General features: G+C 43.5%; 1 protein-coding gene across 1 annotated transcript in view; it reads right to left on the bottom strand.

Annotated features, from left to right (window-relative positions):
* LOC117368540 (whirlin-like) overlaps nucleotides 1-20611 on the bottom strand; it is a 412097-nt gene that overhangs the window by 43344 nt on the left and 348142 nt on the right. The window contains exon 10 of the mRNA XM_033962276.1: nucleotides 16655-16837. Within this exon, the coding sequence (XP_033818167.1) occupies nucleotides 16655-16837 (183 nt within the window). The remainder of the gene's footprint in view (nucleotides 1-16654; nucleotides 16838-20611) is intronic.

Raw genomic sequence — 20611 nt, 5'->3', positions numbered from 1 at the left:
GAGCAAAGGATCAAGGTTCTTGGGGTTTGGAGTTTCCTGGTTTGTTGGAATGATTTGTGTGGTACTGTGATGATTGGGATTGGCTGTGTGTGGTATCCTGCTGTTTTCCATTTATCTATGAAGAGTGAGAGCAGTAGTAGGGCAAGGATGAGTTTGGATGTGCTTGTATCCATTGTGTGTGTGGTGGAGAGTGGTTGTTGTGGAATTTGCTGGTATTTTTGGGGCCTCGGTTTTTAGTCAAGTCTAGATACTGTTTGTAGGTCGAGTCACCTGAGTGATTGGTTGTTTGGTTTTGCTGTTGGAGTTCTAGGATGATTTCCAGATAGTGTTAAGTGGTTTTTCTGACTCACCTCTAAGTTAACTGGAATTGGCAACTTCGGTATTCCGGCAGTCGTCCCTGCAGTCGCTTCCCAAAGGCGCGCACTAAGGCGCATGCGCCTTAGTCGCTCGCCTTCAACGGCGCGCCGAATGGCTGTGCGCTGTTCGCGCTGAAAATTTAAAAGGCTCCCTTGCTGGGCAGGAGAGGGGCGGAGCAGGGCTCCCACGCTGACCTCTCTCGGGATCGTGTCCGGCGCTCTGTAGGATCCTGCTGGTGTCTAGTAAGGGGCCCGATTGAGGCTGTGCACCGTTTGCGTTGAAAATTTAAATGGCTCCCTTGCTGGGCAGGAGAGGGGCGGAGCAGGGCTCCCACGCTGACCTCTCTCGGGATCGTGTCCGGCGCTCTGTAGGTCCCTGCAGTCGCTTCCCAAAGGCGCGCACTAAGGCGCATGCGCCTTAGTCGCTCGCCTTCAACGGCGCGCCGAATGGCTGTGCGCTGTTCGCGCTGAAAATTTAAAAGGCTCCCTTGCTGGGCAGGAGAGGGGCGGAGCAGGGCTCCCACGCTGACCTCTCTCGGGATCGTGTCCGGCGCTCTGTAGGATCTTGCTGGTGTCTAGTAAGGGGCCCGATTGAGGCTGTGCGCCGTTCGCGCTGAAAATTTAAATGGCTCCCTTGCTGGGCAGGAGAGGAGCGGAGCAGGGCTCCCACGCTGACCTCTCTCGGGATCATGTCCGGCGCTCTGTAGGATCCTGCTGGTGTCTAGTAAGGGGCCCGATTGAGGCTATGTGCCATTCGCGCTGAAAATTTAAATGGCTCCCTTGCTGGGCAGGAGAGGGGCGGAGCAGGGCTCCCACACTGACCTCTCTCGGGATCGTGTCCGGCGCTCTGTAGGATCCTGCTGGTGTCTAGTAAGGGGCCCGATTGAAGAAACTACAGTGCTGTTTATCCGAAATAAAGGATTGGATGACCATAAACAAACTACATTCGCGGTATTTTCCGACCGCAAACCGCCGACAGGGAGAGGACAGCTTGAAAGAGCAGCCGGAGCACCATTTTCTCGTGTAACTTTGCCAGACAATCTCGGTCCTTCTCCAGGATTTTCTTCTGTGAACACAGAACAGAAGTATTTGTTTACCACATTTGCTTTCTCCTCATCACTCTCCACATATTTGTTCCCAGCATCTTTTAGCCTAGCAATTCCATTTTTTATCTTCCTCCTTTCACTAATATATCTGAAAAAATTTTTATCTCCCTTTTTTACATTTTTAGCCATTTGTTCTTCCGCCTGTGCCTTCGCCAAACGTATCTCTCTCTTGGCTTCTTTCAGTTTCACCCTGTAGTCCTTTCTGCTCTCCTCTTCTTGGGTTTTTTTATATTTCATGAACGCCAACTCTTTCGCCTTTATTTTCTCAGCCACTAGGTTGGAGAACCATATCGGCTTCCTTTTTCTCTTGTTTTTATTGATTTTCTTCACATAAAGGTCCGTAGCCATTTTTATCGCTCCTTTCAGCTTAGACCACTGTCTTTCCACTTCTCTTATGTCCTCCCATCCTAACAGCTCTTTCTTCAGGTACTTTCCCATTGCATTAAAGTCCGTACGTTTGAAATCTAGGACTTTAAGTATCGTGCGGCCGCTCTCCACTTTAGCCATTATATCAAACCAAACCGTTTGATGATTGCTACTTCCCAGGTGAGCATCCACTCGAACATTAGAGATACTCTCTCCATTTGTGAGGACCAGATCCAATATCGCTTTTTCCCTTGTGGGTTCCGTCACCATTTGTCTGAGCAGAGCCTCTTGAAAGGCATCCACAATCTCCCTACTTCTTTCCGATTCCGCAGATGGAACATTCCAGTCTGCATCTGGCAGGTTGAAATCTCCCAACAGCAGAACCTCCTCTTTCCTTCCAAACTTTTGGATATCCACAATCAGATCCTTATCAATTTGCTGCGATTGAGTCGGAGGTCTGTAGACTACACCCACGAAGACAGAAGTTCCATCTTCTCTTTTCAGAGCAATCCATATCGCTTCTTCCTCTCCCCAGGTCCCTTGCATTTCGGTCGCTTGGATATTGATCTTTACATAGAGAGCTACTCCTCCACCTTTATGACCATCTCTGTCCTTCCTAAAAAGATTATATCCCGGTATGTTTGCATCCCATCCATGTGATTCACTGAACCATGTCTCTGTGATAGCAACAATATCTAGATCTGCCTCTAACATCAGGGCTTGCAGATCATGAACTTTGTTGCTTAGACTGCGAGCATTTGTGGTCATCGCTTTCCAGCTATTTTTCAGCGATAATCTCCTTTTTCTTATGGATTTTTGTGTCGTTTCACTTTCCGTTGCAATACTAAGAAATGAGTTGCTGATATTGCTTATGTTGCAGCCTTTACTACTATCACATCTTTTCTTTTGCCGGGGGTGGTCTCTATAATTGTCTAATTGTCTATAATTGTCTAATTGTCTATAATTGTCTGCAGAAACTTGTCTAAATCTTTTATAAACCCAGCTACGCTAACCACTGTTAAAACATCCTCTAGCAATGAGTTCCAGAGCTTAACTATTCATTCAGTGAAAAATATTTCCTCCTATTTGTTTTAAAGGTGTTTCCAAGTAATTTCATTAAGTGTCCAATAGTCTTCATTCTATACTACTCAGGATTTTCTAGACCTCGATCATATCCCTTTAGCCATCTCTTTCTATGCAGAAAAGCCCTATCCTCCTTAGCCTTTCCGCATATGAGATAAGTTCCATTCCGTTTATCGTTTTGGTCGCTCTTCTTTGAACTTTTTCTAATTCCACTATATCTTTTTTGAGATAGGGCAACCAGAACTGAATGCAATATTCAAAGTGAGATTGCACCACGGAGCGATACAGAGGCATTGTAATGAGTACTGGTACCACGGCAGACAAGCTCTTGGTCGTTCTCCCATGAAGGCTCTTGACAAAGTATTCAAAGGCAAGGAGGTAACACTCCAAACGAAGATCAGATTTGTCCATGCACTCATTTTCTCAGTGGTCAGTTACGGATGCGAAAACTGGACACTACAGAAACAAGACAGAAAAAAGATTGACTCATTTGAGCTTTGGTGCTGGAGAAGGATTTTAGGTGTGCTGTGGACTGTCAGAAGAACTAACAAATCGATTCTGGAAGAGATCAAACCGGCTATATCACTCTATGTCACTCGAAGTCCAAATGATGACGTTATGACATCACAATAGTCATCCCGCTAACCAACTTCACACCAGAGTTCCTTACCTCACTCTCAAGTATACTCACTCAGATAGAACGCTGGATGTTATTCTATAGACTAAAACTAAATCCCGACAAAACAAAATTTTTACTAGCTACCCCCAATGACAAAATCAAAGTCACCACAATTCAAGTGAAAGGATCTACTTTCCCCCTCGAACAAACCTTAAAAATACTGGGAGTCACACTAGATAAATATTTATCCTTGGAGAAACACACAGATATCACAGTCAGGAAAAGCATCTCGGTGCTATGGAAACTCCGCACCATTAAAAAATACTTTGACGAGACCTCATTCCGCCTGCTAGTACAATCCTCCATCCTTAGCATACTAGACTACTGCAATATCATTTACTTGAGCTCCACGAAGAAAACCTTTAGGAGACTTAAAATGATCCAGAACACTGCGGTCCGCCTCATATTCGGCCTGAAAAAATGGGAACATGTCACCCCTTTTTACCACAAACTTCATTGGCTACCCTTTGAATCCAGAGTCCTATTCAAATTCGCCTGCTTCTGTTATAAAACAGTATTTGGCCTATCCCCAAGCTACTTAAACCCTCACTTCTACCTGAATCGCATAAACAAGCACTCCCGCAGAATTCAGCTGTTCGCCTTCCCCTTCCTAAAACTATGTCACTCCAAAAGATTCCTTGACAAAATATTCGCCTTCCAGGCTGCCAAACTGAACCCATGGCTAGCCCAAATTGTCCTTGAGGCTCCCACCTACCTCGGGTTTAGAAAATCTCTCAAAACTCACCTATTCCATGGACAAGACACCTAACACCCCTCTCCAATGAACCACAACCTCCTCTTTTCCCCTTCCACCTCTCTACCCAGCCTACCCACCTCAATCCTCCCCCCCCTGACCTACACATTCCCTTCTCTCTCTAACCTCAACTACTTCGTTGCTTCTAACTTTGTTCAATTGTTGTGAACCACTTGTAATTTTTTCGATAAACAAATGTGAACCGCCTAGAACTCCTTGGGTATGGCGGTATACAAAAATAAAGTTATTATTATTATTATTATTTTGGTCACACCATTAGAAGAGAGAGATCACTGGAGAAGGACATCATGTTTGGGAAGATCGAAGGAACCAGGCAGAAAACATCCATGGGGATGATGCTGGAGGAACTTTCCGAACTAGTACAAAACTGATTTCTTTTTAGATCTGCAATTCATCAAGTCACTAGGACTCGAGCACAAGCCGATGGCACCTAGCAACAAATTGAATAACTATTTAGGCAAGTTAGGATTGCTATTTGCGCAGACCTATTGCCCAGACAGGCATCAGCATTTAAAATTCCCCACCTCCAGATACCTTCCAAGTCCACCCTCGGAGAGCCCTAACACTAACTGATAGTGCTGCAGAAGTCTCTCCAGATATTCAGTGGCACTATCCGGATCAGTGCTGCTGAACAACCAGTTTTGATCCAGTCAGTGAGATTTAAATGGGTAGATGACGTTCTACATGGTTAAATTTCACGGAATATCAGGCCCAACATGCTTATTTTAGAAAATGTAGAACTACATTTGTAATCACCTCCACTGACCTGGCCTACATGTTTCTTGGATGCTACTTGAAAACTTCATATAGCCTGTTGGAGTAGAAGCTGTTTGTCTCTAAGTACCCATGGAAATACTCTGGACTCTTGTTATTGGTGGTAATCCTTCTTCCGGGATTAACAAAATCTCCTTCAGGTATTTCCTCACCATTTCCAGAGGAGAAATCACCGGAGATTTAGGAAAATTTAATAATCTCAGATTATTTCTTCTCTGTTTTTTTTGGATAACAACCCTTTCTTTAATAATCTCAGTCTCCAATGATTTTATTTGAGAAATTTGCTCCTCATGTTGTTTAATAATTACAGATTGTTCACTCAGAATTACTCCTTGTGCATTAACCTGGGAGCTAATAGTAGCACAGTCAGAACGCACAATATTAACAGCTTTTCTAAGGTTGGAGTCCATAGTGGCTATAGCACGCCACAGGTCGTCCATACTGACTTTATCAGGCTTAATAATCTCCCGAAACTGTTCAAATGAAGCAGGTAAGATCTCACCCATTCCTACATCGGGCGTTGTTGATCCTGTTATGTTGGGAACTTGTCTTCCCTTTTCCTCTGCTCCCTACTTTCCTCTGGGGCTTAGCAGCTGCACACTCTCCTGGGACAGCTGGTCCACCTCCTCCGATGTAGAATTCCTGCTCCCAGGCTGGGAAGGAGCCTGTCTCTGGATTGGGCTCAAGGAAGCCCGATCTACTCTAAGGTCTGTCGATTCACTCAGCTTTCCTCCCGAGATCTGGGGAGCCTTCGTTGGCTGGCACATTGATCTGACGTCCAGCATTGTCTGAATCATCGGCCTGGAGCTTGCAGCCGCTGGAGGTCCTGGTCGCGTTGTTCCCTTCCTTTAGCCCATCGCTAAGGAGATCTGGGCTATGCAACAAAAACAGCACACCTCCAAAAATGGAACAGCAAGCGGTTTGACAAACCGCTGGAAAACTCCTGCATGGGTAAGATTCAGACGGCAGTAGCGCAGAGCTCAGCGCTACACGTCCGTCGTAGTCGCCATCTTGGATCCGGGGCCCATTCCTAGCATTCTGTTTACCATTTTTGCCGCCGCCACGCATTGTGCGGACGGCTTCATTGACTTATCTACCAGTACTCCCAAGTCTCTTTTCTGAGTACTGCATCGGACATCCTGTATTATTTTTTTTATTGTAAACGGCTTAGATTTTAAATTTTTATTTTTATATTTGCGATATATCAAATAAATTAAACTAAACTAAACTTCACTGCTTCTGCAACAAGATCCTGTGGCCTTCTCAGCAGACAAAGAAACAAATTTCCAATTGAACCAGGAAATTAAGCCTATTTAGTGTATTTCCATTTCATTTCAACATCCTATTCTCATTCCTGCAGCAATCAAGAAAATTATTGACCTCTTAGAACATAAGAATAACCATACTGGGCAGACCAATGATCCATCTTACCTTTTTACTGTGATGAATTAGTTTTGAACTATGGACAGTTGTATATCTCTCAAATATCGAGTTACTCTTTAATATAGTCCACTATGAATCCCATTTGGAATGTGGATGGAATATAAAACAGCAGTGGCCAATCCAGGTCACAAGTATCTGGGAGAATACCAAACAGTAGCATGATTACATGCTACCAGTCATCCTTGAGATATCAGTGGATTCCTCCATGTCTATCTCAATAGCAGACTGTGGACTTTTCCTCCAGGAACCTAGCTAGGCTAACTGCTGTTACCACATCTTCTGGTAACGAGTTACAAAGTTTAACTATTTATTGATTGAAAAAATATTTCTTCCTGTTCATTTTAAAAGAATTACCTTGAGTGTCTCACAGTGGCGTACCTAGCATATGTAGCTGCTGATAACCCAGATGTGATGAAAAAACAATGTATGATAGAGTAAACACTTTCAACACTGAATGTGAAGATGTCAAAAAATGTAAGACAGGAACAGCATAGACCTAACTCAATCCAAAAAATGAAGGAAAAAAACCTCAGAAAGGGCTCTCCCACCTCACCAAAACGGCTCAAAGAGGTGGTCGAGCGTTCACCTCACTGGCAAAAAACTTTCATTATGTGATAAAGTCTTATGCTGTGCTGTAATGTGCCAACGAAAATTAAATAATAGAGGAATTATTCCACTTATCTTCACTGATTGGTACCGATCATTTTTTAGATTGAGTTAGGTCTATGCTGTTCCTGTCTTACATTTTTGGACATCTTCACATTCAGTGTTGAAAGTACCTAGCATATGTGACACCCGGGGCCCATCATTTTTTGGCACCCCCCCATCTGTACGAGAAACATGATTTTTAGTAACAAGCCACACGTCACACATGAGTACCTAGGAAAAGGCAGCATCTTACATATTGCAGTGAGCAGTACATCAATACACCCATTGTAAAATTAAACAAGACAGACCAGTACAGATCAATCCTACACCGTCAATCCTAACAGAAAACCATGTCTTTCGAACACACAGAACACAGAAAACACCTTCGCCTAGTATGGAATATGTCATCACAAACTAACCCCTCCCCCTTTCACAAAACTGTAGTGTGGATTTTAGCCACGGTGGTAACAGCTCTGATGCTCATAGAATTCTGAGCATCAGAGCTGCTACCACCACGGCTGGCGCTAAAAAACGCTCTACAGTTTTGTAAAAGGGGGGATAAAATAGAAATATAAGGTTAAATTGAACCAGCAAGAAGCTGGACTCTGCATAAAATGCAACACCACAGAAATAGTGATATATGCCTCCTAAAACAATAAATAAATAGAAAATTTTTGTTCTACCTTTGTCTTCTCTGGTTTCTGCTATCCTCAACTTCTTGTTACTGTCTTCCTTCCATCCACTGTCTGCCATCTCTCTGCCCCTCCCTTCTCTCCTTCTATGCCTCTTCCAGCAACTGTATGCCTCCCCTTCCATCTCTCCTCTAGACCCCCCCCCTTTGGTCTGGCATCTATCATCTTCCCTCGGTTCCCTCATGGTCTGGCATCTTTCTCCTTTCATCTCTCTTTTCCTCCCCCCTGTGGTTTTTAGCATCTCTCTCTTCTCATTTCCTCCGCTCAGATCTGATATCTCTGTCTCCTTCCCCGTTCTCTGACATCTCTCTCTTCCCTTTCCTTCTCTGGTCTTCCTTCTTTATTTTCTGCCTCCGTCTAAATTAAATTCTTTCATACTATGCAGTCCTCAGTTTCCCTCTTTTCACTATGTCTACCCACAGCATGCCACCCCTTTCCGCCACCCCTCCACTATCTCACTAACTCTATCTTCTTCCCCCATCGAGCATATGTCCTTTTTCTTTATCTCTCCTTCCATCCAGTATGTGTTCTCTTTCTCCACTTCCATTCAGCATTCGCTCTCCCTTTTCCCCACTTCCATCATCTGACCTCTTCTCTCTCCCCTTTCTCCCCACTTCCATCATCTGCCCACTTCTCTCAATCTCTCCATCCACCACAGGCCCATCTTTCTCCCTTCCTCACCTTTCCGATTTTGGCAACAAGATCTGCAACGCCCCCCTTCCCTCCCCCCCCCCCGGACAACAGGTCCGGTCCGACAAACCTCCCTGCCCTGTGGCTGGCGTTGTCTAAACTGCCTTTTTATAGCAGCCGGAGTGTTGTAGTTGCATATGGCTACCATAAAGGTCGTCTCTGATGCAACTTCCGGTTGTGTCAGAGATGACCTTTACAGCAGCCAAACGCAGCTTCAACGCTCTAGCTCAGGGGTGCCCACACTTTTTGGGCTTGCGAGCTACTTTTAAAATGACCAAATCAAAATGACCTACCAACAATAAAATTAAAAAAAAAAACACAAAGCACACTGTACGCTGGGAAAATGTTAATTATCATTCCTATTCTGGGGTTTTTTCAAAGAGGTCAAGGCAGATGACTCTATGCACTGTCACCTCAGTAACAACCATACAAAAATAGACAAATATACCCCCTCCCTTTTTACTAAACCACAATAGCAGTTTTTAGCGCAGGGAGCTGCGCTGAATGCCCAGGGCTACTCTCGACGCTCATAGGCTCTCTGCGCTAAAAACCGCTATTGCGGTTTAGTAAAAGGGGGCCATAGTGCAAAATATAGACAGCAGATATAAATTCAGACACATTTTGATCACTAAATTTAAAATAAAATCATTTTTCCTACCTTGTCTGGTGATTTCATGAGTCTCTGGTTGCACTTTCTTCTTCTGACTGTGCATCCAATCTTTCTTCCCTTCTTTCAGCCTGTATGCTTCCTCTCCTCCAGACCTCATTTCCTCCCCCAACTTTTTCTTCCTCTCTCTCTGCCCTTTCTTTCTCCCTGCCTCCCTTTCTTTTTTTCTCTCTTCATGCCCCCTTTCTTTTTTTTTCTGTTTCCCTTCGTTCCTTCTGTCTCCCTTCCTGCCCCCTTTCTTTCTTTCTCCCTGCCCTCCCCCAAGCCACTGCCGCCACCATCAGGGAACAGGTCCCAAAGCCGCCGCCGCCCAAAGCTCTCTCTGCTTCCCTGTGTCGGGCTGACCAGCATTCCTCTTTCCGACATCAATTCTGCCGTCGTAGAGAAAGTTCCGCCCAGCCAGGCAGCGATTGGCTGGCCCAAACTTCCTCTCCGATGGCAGAATTGACTTCGGGGAGAGGAAGGCTGATCGGCCTGGTAGATCGCCAAGGCAAAGTGAATCGCTCCGCGATCGACTCACTTTGCCTTGGCGATCGACCATTTTCCAGACCTGGCCGGCTGTGCACCCCCCCTAAGGCTGCACCCGGGGTGGACTTCCCCCCCCTTGGTACGCCACTAATGTCTCCTTAATCTTAGTCCTTTTAAAAGAATAAATAATCTATTTTTATTTACCTGTTCTGGGATTTTGTACACCTTTATCATCTCTCTCTTTCTTCTCAAATCATATCATAGCGTGAAGCCATCAAATCATTTCTGTTTAACTTTTTAGACAAAAGGCATTTTTCAATGCCTGTAGCATAAAAAGAACAACTGAAATGTTGTTAAATTGGCGATTTAGGGATGTAGGGACAGACTCTCATCTTACATTTGAAATAAAAGTTGAGCTTACTTCCTTCTCACGTCTGTCCACCTATATACATCTGCACAGGTTTCTGCAGCTGTACATGCACTTATGTAAGCAACAAGAGGAAACCATATGAGGCAGATCTCCTCTGGTCCCCTTCAGACTTCCATATGAGAAGGCTGGATGTGTGGATAATGAAGGAAACCATGAGAACTCTATTGGAAGAAAGGAGAGGTAAAGCGATGCAAAGCCACATGCAAAGAAAGAGATGAGTGCAAGAGATTAAACAGGCAAGAAACAGAATCCACACATACAGCATGAAGCAACTTAGACAAAGACACTCCAGTAGTCTAATCTCTCTGTGCAGTTGCTTTCCATTAAGAAAGAAAATGACAAGGGAGGTAGGAGAGAGGGGTTTTTGGTACTGGCAATAAACAAGTCGGCATGTCCTTCTACCCCTTCATAAACACACTCCCTGGTCTTTACTGTGGAAAGCCCCCACCTCAATAAAATCTATTAATCACAGCAGCCATTCCTGGGAACAGAAATATGGAGCAGAGTACAAGATAAAATAACAGGTTAGGCAGAGTGGGATTGTTGTGGGGAATGATCTGCAACACTATGTTGACTCTTTCATACAATACAGTTGATCATTGACAGGGCAAAGGGGGGTATATGAGTATAGGGATGCTAGAATAGATCCACAACAGAGGGTCAAGATGCTGGAGATATTCTCAATCTACCCAGCAGCCAAAGGACCATTCCCTTCTCTGAAGCTTTTCACCTTAAAAAAAAAAAAAAATCTTAAGGGAAAATGAGAAACCTGTAGTTGTATGAACCATGAAACATCCCAGAATAACCTGCTGTGACTGCCTATAGCAGGGATGGGCAACTCCAGTCCTCGAGGGCCGGAATCCAGTCGGGTTTTCAGGATTTCCCCAGTTTCAAGTTTCAAGTTCAAGTTTCAAGTTTATTTAGATTTGATGGTTCGCTTAATAAATTCTAAGCGAATTACATTACAGTTAAATTGGGGTAGAACAATTAATTAAAAAAACAAAAAGAAACAGGGACAATACAGACTAACAATGCAGACAAAACTGGAATAATTAGGAAAGAACATAAGGGAATAAAAGTTACAAATCTGTTGTTTCCCTACTGGGAAGAGAAGAAAACGGTGAAGGATGGGAAAAAACACTAGGGATGGGGTATAAAAAGAATAAAGACTGTTCACTTTTATTATTTTAAATTTTCTTGGAAAAAAATTCCTTTTTAAAGATTAAAAGCAGCTTTGAAGAGAAATGTTTTTTAGATTAGTTTTAAATAAAGTGAGGTCTTTGATGTTTCTGATATATAAAGGGAGAGTATTCCAAATAAGCGGCGCTTTGACTGAAAAAATATCATGGCGTCTAGTTCCTATTATTTTTAATGAGGGGACCATGAGTAGCTCTTGAGTATTAGATCGAAGAAGGCGGTTTGAAACGTGTGGAATTAATAGACGATTAATAAACTGAGGTTCATTAGAAATTAATGTTTTGAATACTAATAATGCGATTTTATATGTTATTCTTTGATTAATGGGTAGCCAATGAGATTCTATTAAATAAGGAGTCACATGATCGTATTTCTTCCCGTGATGGATTATTTTTATAGCTATATTTTGTATTATTTGTAAACGTCTTTGTTCTTTATATGTAATGTTTAATAACAGTGAATTACAATAATCTAGTTTGGAAATTATAAGAGAGTGAACTAAGATATTTAAGGATTTTGGCTCTAGGTACTTTGACATTGAGCGAATTAAGTGCAGACGATAAAAACAACTTTTAACTATATAGTTAATATGCTCTTGATAAGAAAGTTTGGTGTCGATTATTGCGCCTAATATCTTAAGTGATGTTGCTAATTCAATAGTCATATTGTTAATCGAGAAAGGGATGGATAGTTTTAGGTCCTGTCTTGAAGGGAAGTATAAAGCCTTTGTCTTGGATATGTTTAATGCAAGTTTGTTTAGTGAAAGCCAATTTTTGATTTTTTCTAATTTTTTATTAATTTGAAGTATATCATTAGGATTTTCTGGATTAACAGCGTGTATCAATTGAATGTCGTCTGCGTAAGCGTATGTGGTAAAACCTATGGATTGGCTTAAATTCAATAAGGGAGCAAGAAAAATATTGAATAATAAAGGAGATAAAATTGAACCCTGGGGAATTCCATAATTTTGAGAAAAAGGTTTAGAAGATGTATTATTAAAGTTTACTGTAGAGATACGGTCAGTTAGAAAGGATGTAAACCATTGAAGAGCTAGATCACTAATACCTATGGATTGAAGTCGGTCTAAGAGGAGGGAATGATCAATAGTGTCAAATGCAGCTGTAAGATCAAGGGAAAATAAAACAACGGAATTGTGATGGTCCAGATTGTATAGGATGTTGGTAGTAAGCCCTATTAAGGAGTATTCTGTATTGTGATGTTTCCTGAAGCCCGTTTGATTAGGGTGTAGTGTATTAGTGGAATTGACGAAGTCTGATAACTGGTTGAATATCACTTTCTCAGTGATTTTTGCTAAAAAAGGAATGTTAGCAATGGGACGATAGTTAGTGGGGTCATCGTAACTTATTTTGTGGTCTTTCAGTATGGGGGATATTATTGATGTTTTCCAGTTATTTGGTACTATTCCAGTTGTGAGACTTTTTTTAATTAGAGAATGTATTGATGGTCCGAAACAGGAAAAATATTTCTTTAAAATTATAGGGGGAATGATCTCAGAAGAAGTATTTTTTAGATTTATTTTTTGGATAATTGATTTTATTTCTGATAGTGACGGAACATTAAAATTAGAACATTTGGCACATGGGATTTTAAAATTATTGTGTGACTCAGGAGGGTTAGTGATTGGGTAAGGGATGAATTTATTGCGAATATTGATGATTTTATTGCTAAAAACATCTGCCACAGTTTGAGCCGAAAGAACTGAGCTTTTATTTTCATATTGAGGATTTAACTTAAAAGATTTTAAGATAGAGAACAAGATAGATGAATTTCTGGCTGATTTGATTTTGTTCGAATAAAAGATTTTTTTGGCTTCATTGATTTTATTTTTGTAATATTGAGATTGTTCTTTAAAAGCTTTTAAATTTGCAATATTTTTATTTTTTCTCCATTTTCTTTCGAAGGATCTTAGTTGTCTTTTAATTAATGAAAGTTCTGGCGTGTACCATGGATTTTGGACTCTTTTATAAGATACTGTCTTATTAATTAGGGGGACCTCTTTGTCTAAAAGAATTTTGATAGTTTCATTCCATGAGGTGAGTTGGTCTTCCAGGGAATCAGTTTCTAATATCGGAGTGAATATGCATTGAAAGCAGTGCATGCAAATAGATATAATGCATATTCATTGTGGGAAATTCTGAAAACCCGACTGGATTCCAGCCCTCGAGGACCGGAGTTGCCCACCTCTGGTCTATAGTATAGACAGGAAAATATACATCTCCTATCCAGTAGCACCTGACTTTACCTTGAACTGGCACCCAAGACAGAGGACCAGTTAACCAGCTCTGTGCTTTCCCTGTAGAACCAGTGGTACATTACATCTCCCGCTCTCTTTTTCCCCTTCTGTTCTTTCCTGTTAATTATGGAATTCTGTTCTTCCCTTTTTTTTAAATTATATGTATATGGCCTTGTTATCCCCATGAATAAAAGGAATTCATTAAGTACTAATTAACAAACATAAACATCATCCAGGGGAGGGGAGGAGATGTTTCTCCACTCAAGCATTCTCTTTTAGATAACAGGAGGGGGGAGAGAAATGTGTGATGGTGGTAGTGTTATGGGAGTGCATCCACTGCAGTTTGCCCTGCTAACAGGCTTTAAGTCCTCTACTACTACTTATCATTTATATAGCGCTGAAAGGCTTACGCAGAGCTGTACATTTTCACATTTATAGATGGTTCCTGCTTGGAAGAGCTTACAATCTAACTTGGACAGACAGACATGACATATAGGGTTGGGGATGCAGAGCCCAAGGTGAGAGGAGTTAGAAGTCAAAAGCACTCTCAAAGAGGTAGGCTTTAACTGGGCTTTGAACACTGCTAGAGAAGGAGCCTACCATAGGAATTTGGGCTGCTTGTTCCATACATATAGCACAGCAAGGCAGAAGGGACGCAGTCTGGAGTTGACATTTGAAGAGGGCACAGATAGGAGGGATTTAGCAGCTGAGCAGAGCTCTGGGAGGGGCAGCTGAATGTATTAGTAGGTCAGTAAGAGGAGCTTTAATTGTATTCGGAAATGGATGGGAAGCCAATGAAGTGACGTTAGGAGAGGAGTAACGTGAGTAAAATGGTTCTCTCAGAATATGAGCTGTGCAGCCAACTCATATTCTGAACGTATTGGAGAGGCGCGAGATGGCTACGCGGAAGGCCTGAAAGTAGCAAGTTACAGTAGTCTAAGCATGAGGTGATGAGGGCATGGATAAGTGTTTTGGTAGTGTGCTCAGAAAAGAAGAGTCGGATTTTGGTAATATTATAGAGGAAGAATTTGCAGGTTTTAGCGATATGTTGTATCTGGGCAGTGAAGGAGAGAGAGGAGTCAAAGACGACCTCAAGATTATGAGCAGACAAAACAGGAAGGATGAGAGTGTTGTCCACAGAGACGGAGAGGTAGGTTTAGGCGGGAAGATGAGCAACTCTGTTTTAGCCAGGTGGCAATGTCAGTCAGGCAGGCTGAGTCTCTGGTCTGGATTTCAGTAGAGATATTTGGCGCAGAGTGGTAGATCTGGGGGGAGTCAGCATAGAGGTGATACTGGAAGCCGTAGGAGGAGATTCACGCTCCAAGTGAGCAAGTGTAGATTGAAAAAGGAGTGGTCCCTCTTCTGTATTTCTGATCTGGCCCCAGCATGGCCAACACTGACCCTAAGGGGGAGGGTCCAACCTCCTTCCCACCACATACAGTAAAGGGCAGGCAGAGCCATTTCCTTGAACCTGTATCTGGTGAGACTGACTAAAGCAGAGCCCTGAGTTGCAGTGCATACACAGCCCAGCCTGCCCCACCCCTTCACTGCCTGCCTGCAGGGAGTGTTCTGGTTTTTTTTAATAGACATTTTAATGTAGAAAGGCTGTTAATATATGTACACTGAAAGCAATTTTATGACTGAGAAATTAATTTGGGGGGATTGTGCTGCTGCTCTCTTGCCGATGATTAGGATAACTTAATTAAATTCTGTGCAAAATAATGTCCCTGAGATCCTGTAACACTGAAGAAGGAATGGGAGCTGTGGCTGAGTGCAGATGGGGGACACGTCTCCAGGCTCAGGGATGGGGGAAAGAGGGAGGGAGGGAACAGCATGGAGGCTCAGCTGACTATAACCAAGGCTTCCAGGTGAAAATATGGTAGAAACAAACAACCTCACCCCTTTCACATCTCTTTCACTTCCACAGTCATTTTTTTCATTCTCCTATCTTGCTTCTTATCTTCTCCTCTCTTACACTATAAATTTCCTTCCTTCTGTCTAGTCTCTTTCTCTTCCCCTCTGTCCCATTCACATTTCTCTCCCGTGATCTCTCCTTTGTCGGCTATAGAAACAGAAAGCAGTGGGATTAAAAGTCTGAGCCATTTAGAGTAGAGAGTTGCACGGGGACAGAAATCTCACCCATCCCCTCCCGTCCCCGCCAGGATCCTCTCCGTCCCTACCCGTCCCCGTCAGGATCCTCTCCGTCCCCACCCATCCCTGCAAGGAATTACCTCCATCCCCGTCCGTCCCCATACAAAGCAGCAATTACTTCTGACAGGATCATCAATTCCACAGTTTCTTTTGTGTTTGCGCTGCTGTTTTCCTTGTGGAATCTCTTTGGTGGAACCCTTTCTTTGTTTTCTGTTCAGGTAATTAACTTATAAACCCCCTCTTTTACTAAGGCTGACATGTCCATTATATTATATGGACGAACCCTGCTTCCAAAGCCTTCCATCCCCGTGGGAGTCCCGTTGGCTAGAGGGGGGTCCCTGTGGGAGTCCTGTGGGCCAAGGGGGGTCCCTGTGGGAGTCCCGTGGGTTAGGGGGATTCCTGCGGGACCCCCGCGGGACCCGCGGGATTCCCGCGATCCCTGTTCCCGTGCAGACCTCTAATATAGAGCTGAGCCAGTCCCTCCCCAAATATATTCTGATCCATAGTGTTCAGATCAATTTCCTAACAAGCATTGGGGAAAGGTGCTAACAGTAGTGGACATCTTAGATTCTCTCTTTGTGACTTACCTACTGTAGAGTTATTAAGACAATTTATACATAAAGTCATTTAATTGTATTAACTCAATACTTCTAAAAGCAACCCAGTGCTAAATCACAGACCACCTCCTCTCGTACTAATGCATAGCACGGGTTTTAGTGCCGGCAGCGGCGGTAACCGCTTCAACACTCATAGAATTCCTATGAGCATCAGATCAGTTACCACCACTGCCGGGGCTAAAACCCATGCTATGCATTAGTAAAGGAGTAAAGGATTAGTAAAGGATTGGTCAAGTGAGAGTTTATTATGTTACTCACCCGTGCTGAGCCCATGGTAGTGGATGTGATGTAGCTGCCTGAGGACACTGTATCACTGAAAGACATCATGTTGGAGTGCTGCCGTGCATTCATGGACTCAATCTCCCGTTTCAGAACCAGGTTATCGAAGCGATCGAGGTCTTGAGGAAATATTACTCCCCTCACCTCTGACAGAAGCGAGAACTGGAGGGAATAAACAGTTGGGTTTAAAAACTGGATAGAACATATGAGTTGCCATACTAGGACAGACCGAAGGTCCATCAAACTCCCCTCACCTCTGACAGAAGCGAGAACTGGAGGGAATAAACAGTTGGGTTTAAAAACTGGATAGAACATATGAGTTGCCATACTAGGACAGACCGAAGGTCCATCAAACCCAGTATCCTGTTTCCATCAGTGGCCAACCCAGGTTACAAGTATCTGACATGATCCCAAAGAGTAAAATAGATTTTAAGATGCTTATCCTAGGAATAAGCAATGGATTTTCCCAAGTCTAAAATAATGGCATATGGACTTTCTTTTTAGGAAGTTATCCAAATCTTTTTTTTAACCCTGCTATGCTAACTGCTTCCACCATGTTATCTGGCAATGAATTCCAGAGTTTAATTAAATGGACACAGTTGAAGAAGACTGAGGTTTCTGAGGGCTGCTATGTTGATGGAAGAAATATCTTCTGCGGTTTGTTTTAAATCTACCACTTAGTAGCTTCAATGCATGTCCCTTAGTCCTAGTATTCTTGGAAAGAGTAAAAAAGCAATTCTCTATCCATTGCATTCCACTCAGGGCCAGATTCTCTAAGCTTTGACACTACGGTAAAAAAATACCGTTGTCGGAGTGATTTTTGTTTTACTGGCGAGTCTCAGCACAATAGCATGCAAATTAAATGCATGCTATTTGTGCAGAGAATCGACAGTACAAGGAGGGAGGAACTGTGCCTGGCACTTGCTCAGAAAAGTTATCGTTAGGGATAGCTCCTCTCACCTGTTAAAAATGACCCCCCCAAAAAAAAACCCAAATCCAACCATTCTCATGGCTGCTGCTCTTCCTGCCAGATCAGCTGACAAGAGCTCCCCCTTCCGCGATTAGCTCAGCTAGTAGGGAGAGCCTCCGATTCCTCCCTTCCATCTGTCCTTAAAGATATCTTCCCCTCACCAGGCTGAGTCCCCTGAACCCCTACCCCCCTACTGTTAAATTAAATCAGCATGTCATTCCACTACCACCCCGTATTGAAGATCAGCAGGAGGGATGCCCACTCCCTCCTGGTGAAAGGGTCTCCCACCCTGGTGGTCTAGTGTGGCCCCCCACCCCCATACCTTGTTAAAAAGGCCAGCAGGAGGGATGATCATTCCCTCCTGCCAGCAGTCCTGCTTCAAAATGGCAGACCTTCCCAGTGCATATTGGATGCACTGGGAGGGGCTCAATATCCTGATTGACCCAGGTGCCTAAGGCCCCTCCCAAGGCCACTTAACAAGATATGGGGGTCGGGTGCTGCACTAGACTACCAGGATGGGAGAACCTTTCAGCAGGGGGGAGAAGGCAAACTTCCTGCCGATCTTTGGTACAGGGGTGTATGGAGGGTGGGGGCTTACTGGCAGGAGGGAGTGGGCATCCCACCTGCTGACCTTCCACATGAGGTTTGGGGGGACATCGGAGGGGGCCACTAGACCACTAGGCTTGTTTTTAGGTTCTGCAGAAGAGGAGGGAATTGGGGCCATTCGTTTTTGGTGGCAGGTCTGAGCTGCTTTATTTTTCTGTCAGTGCCTGAGCCAATCAGGCACTGACAGAAAACTATGACAGAAAACTATGACAGCTCAATCCCTGCCGGTAAATATCAGCCACAATTCCTCGTAAATGGTGGGGCATTCTTTTTTAGTGAATCGCAAGGAGAGGTCATTATAATATTAATGACCTTGTTGTACATTTACATAGTACAATTGGAGGCTGCTAGAAAGCACAGAAAAGACCACGGTGACATGTTTTGAGAATCAGGAGGTAAAATATGTGCATTCAATGATGGTTTAGTGCCATTGTTAATTGCATGGTGACTTTAGAGAATCTGGTCCTTAGTATTTTATAGACCTCTATCATATCTCCCTGTGGCAGAGTGAGGGATTTTTCCCTCTCTGGGACTGTTGTTATGCCACTGGGCAGCAGAGGGCACCATGTATTTGAGAAGGACTATAGGTCCCAGAGTGCCCTGCACTGCTTGGCTCAGTGCTGAATCAGAGGGGCAGGTCTCAGTGAGGAATATTTCTGCCCAGGCTCGACTCAGTTAGAGGGAGGTCCAAGGAAAAAGGAGAGGTCTTAGGTAAGCCAAGCTTTATTATAATGTGTGAGGCAAATGAACCAGAATAAAAGTCTGTTATATGAAATTGTACATTTGTATCTTGACTCTCCTCAAAATATAGGCAGGCCTGCCATTCCAAGTGGTGTGTTACACTCCTCTGAAATTAAATCAGAAAAAAACTGAGGGCCAGATACTCTAAGCTCTAAATCGCAAATATCGTGGTAGGAACAATTTTTGTTTTATTGGCAGTTCTCAGCACAATAGACCATAGCTGCTGCTTTCCCTGCCAACTCAGTTGACCGGGAGGAGGGGGAGCCTCAGTGGGGGGCTACTAGAAGACCACCAGACTTGTTTTTAGGCTCAGGTCTGAGCTGCTTTATTTTCCTGTCAGTGCCTGAGCCAATCAGCATTCAGGCATAGACAGGAATGTAAAACTATGACAGCTCAGACCCTACTGGTAAATATCAGCCCCAATTTCTTATAAATGGAGGGGTGTTCCTTTTTGAGAATTGCATGGAGAGCTCATTTTAATATTAATGACCTCATTGTACTACCATTTTAATATTCATTTATTTGTTTATTTATTTAATCATTTATTTATCCCATCTTCCCACAGCCCAGAACGGGCTACAAGAGTACATTCACAGTAAAGTGGAACAAACTTTCGTGAGAATACAGAGATAGGCGGATGCAGGTGGTTTATATTACACCTCTAATTCACACTCCGCCACACATACTATTGACATGATCTTTGCCCACAAATCGCTCTCTTCAAAATTTCTGAACCTAAAAACACTCCCCCTTCCTTGGACCAATCATTCTTTAATTAGCATTTACATACCACACTGCACTCATGACTTTCAAGCAACTCCTCAAACCTATAATGCTCATGATTACAGTAAAATCACCTCTAGTAATTTAAGATTCCATTTGGTGTATTAGTCGGTGCCTTTAGGATCCATCTGTCAGGGGTGCAGGCGCAGGATGTTAGGGAGCTGGGTTTGTAAAGAGGAAGGTTTTCACAGTTTTCCTGAAGTTCCATAGACTGTCCAATGATCTAATGGATGGGGGGATAGTGTGCCATAGTTTAGCTAAGTAATGAGAATAAGAGCGTTTTCTGGGTGTCTCAGAAGAGAGTGGGCGGCCAGGTGGTAGGACCAGCTGTTTTTCTGCTTGGGATCTCAGTGAACAGTTGGGGACGTAAACTTGTAGTTTAGATGCTATGTAGTTTGGAGTCATCATGTGGAATGTCTGGAAGGCTACAACCAAGGCTTTAAAGGCGTATCGTTTTTGGATAGGCAGCCAGTGCAAGGATGCCAATGCTGGGGTGACATGGTCGCAGAAGCCCAGATTTTTCAGGAGTCGTATTGCAGCATTTTGCACACCTTGGAGATGGGAGTGTTTTTGTGGGTAATCCCACTAGTAGCGCGTTGCAGTAGTCTAAATGGGATAATATAAATGCATATAGTTGTTGGGAGAAAACGCTTTCTGTAAAGCAGGGGTATCCAACCCGCGGCCCAAGGAGGTATTTTGTGCGGCACAGATCAAGGGTGATGCGGCACTTCATGTGGCCCAGCTCGAGGGCGATGCAGCGTTTTCCTCTGCCACCCCCGGGTGTTTACTTTCTTGCTGGCTCCCTCCTCAGTCTTGCTGCAGTGTTCTTCTGCTCA

The sequence above is a fragment of the Geotrypetes seraphini genome, chromosome 10, assembly GCF_902459505.1.
Source record: "Geotrypetes seraphini chromosome 10, aGeoSer1.1, whole genome shotgun sequence".
In the NCBI taxonomy this organism is placed as follows: Eukaryota; Metazoa; Chordata; class Amphibia; order Gymnophiona; family Dermophiidae; genus Geotrypetes; species Geotrypetes seraphini.
This window is presented reverse-complemented; position numbering and strand designations above follow the sequence as displayed.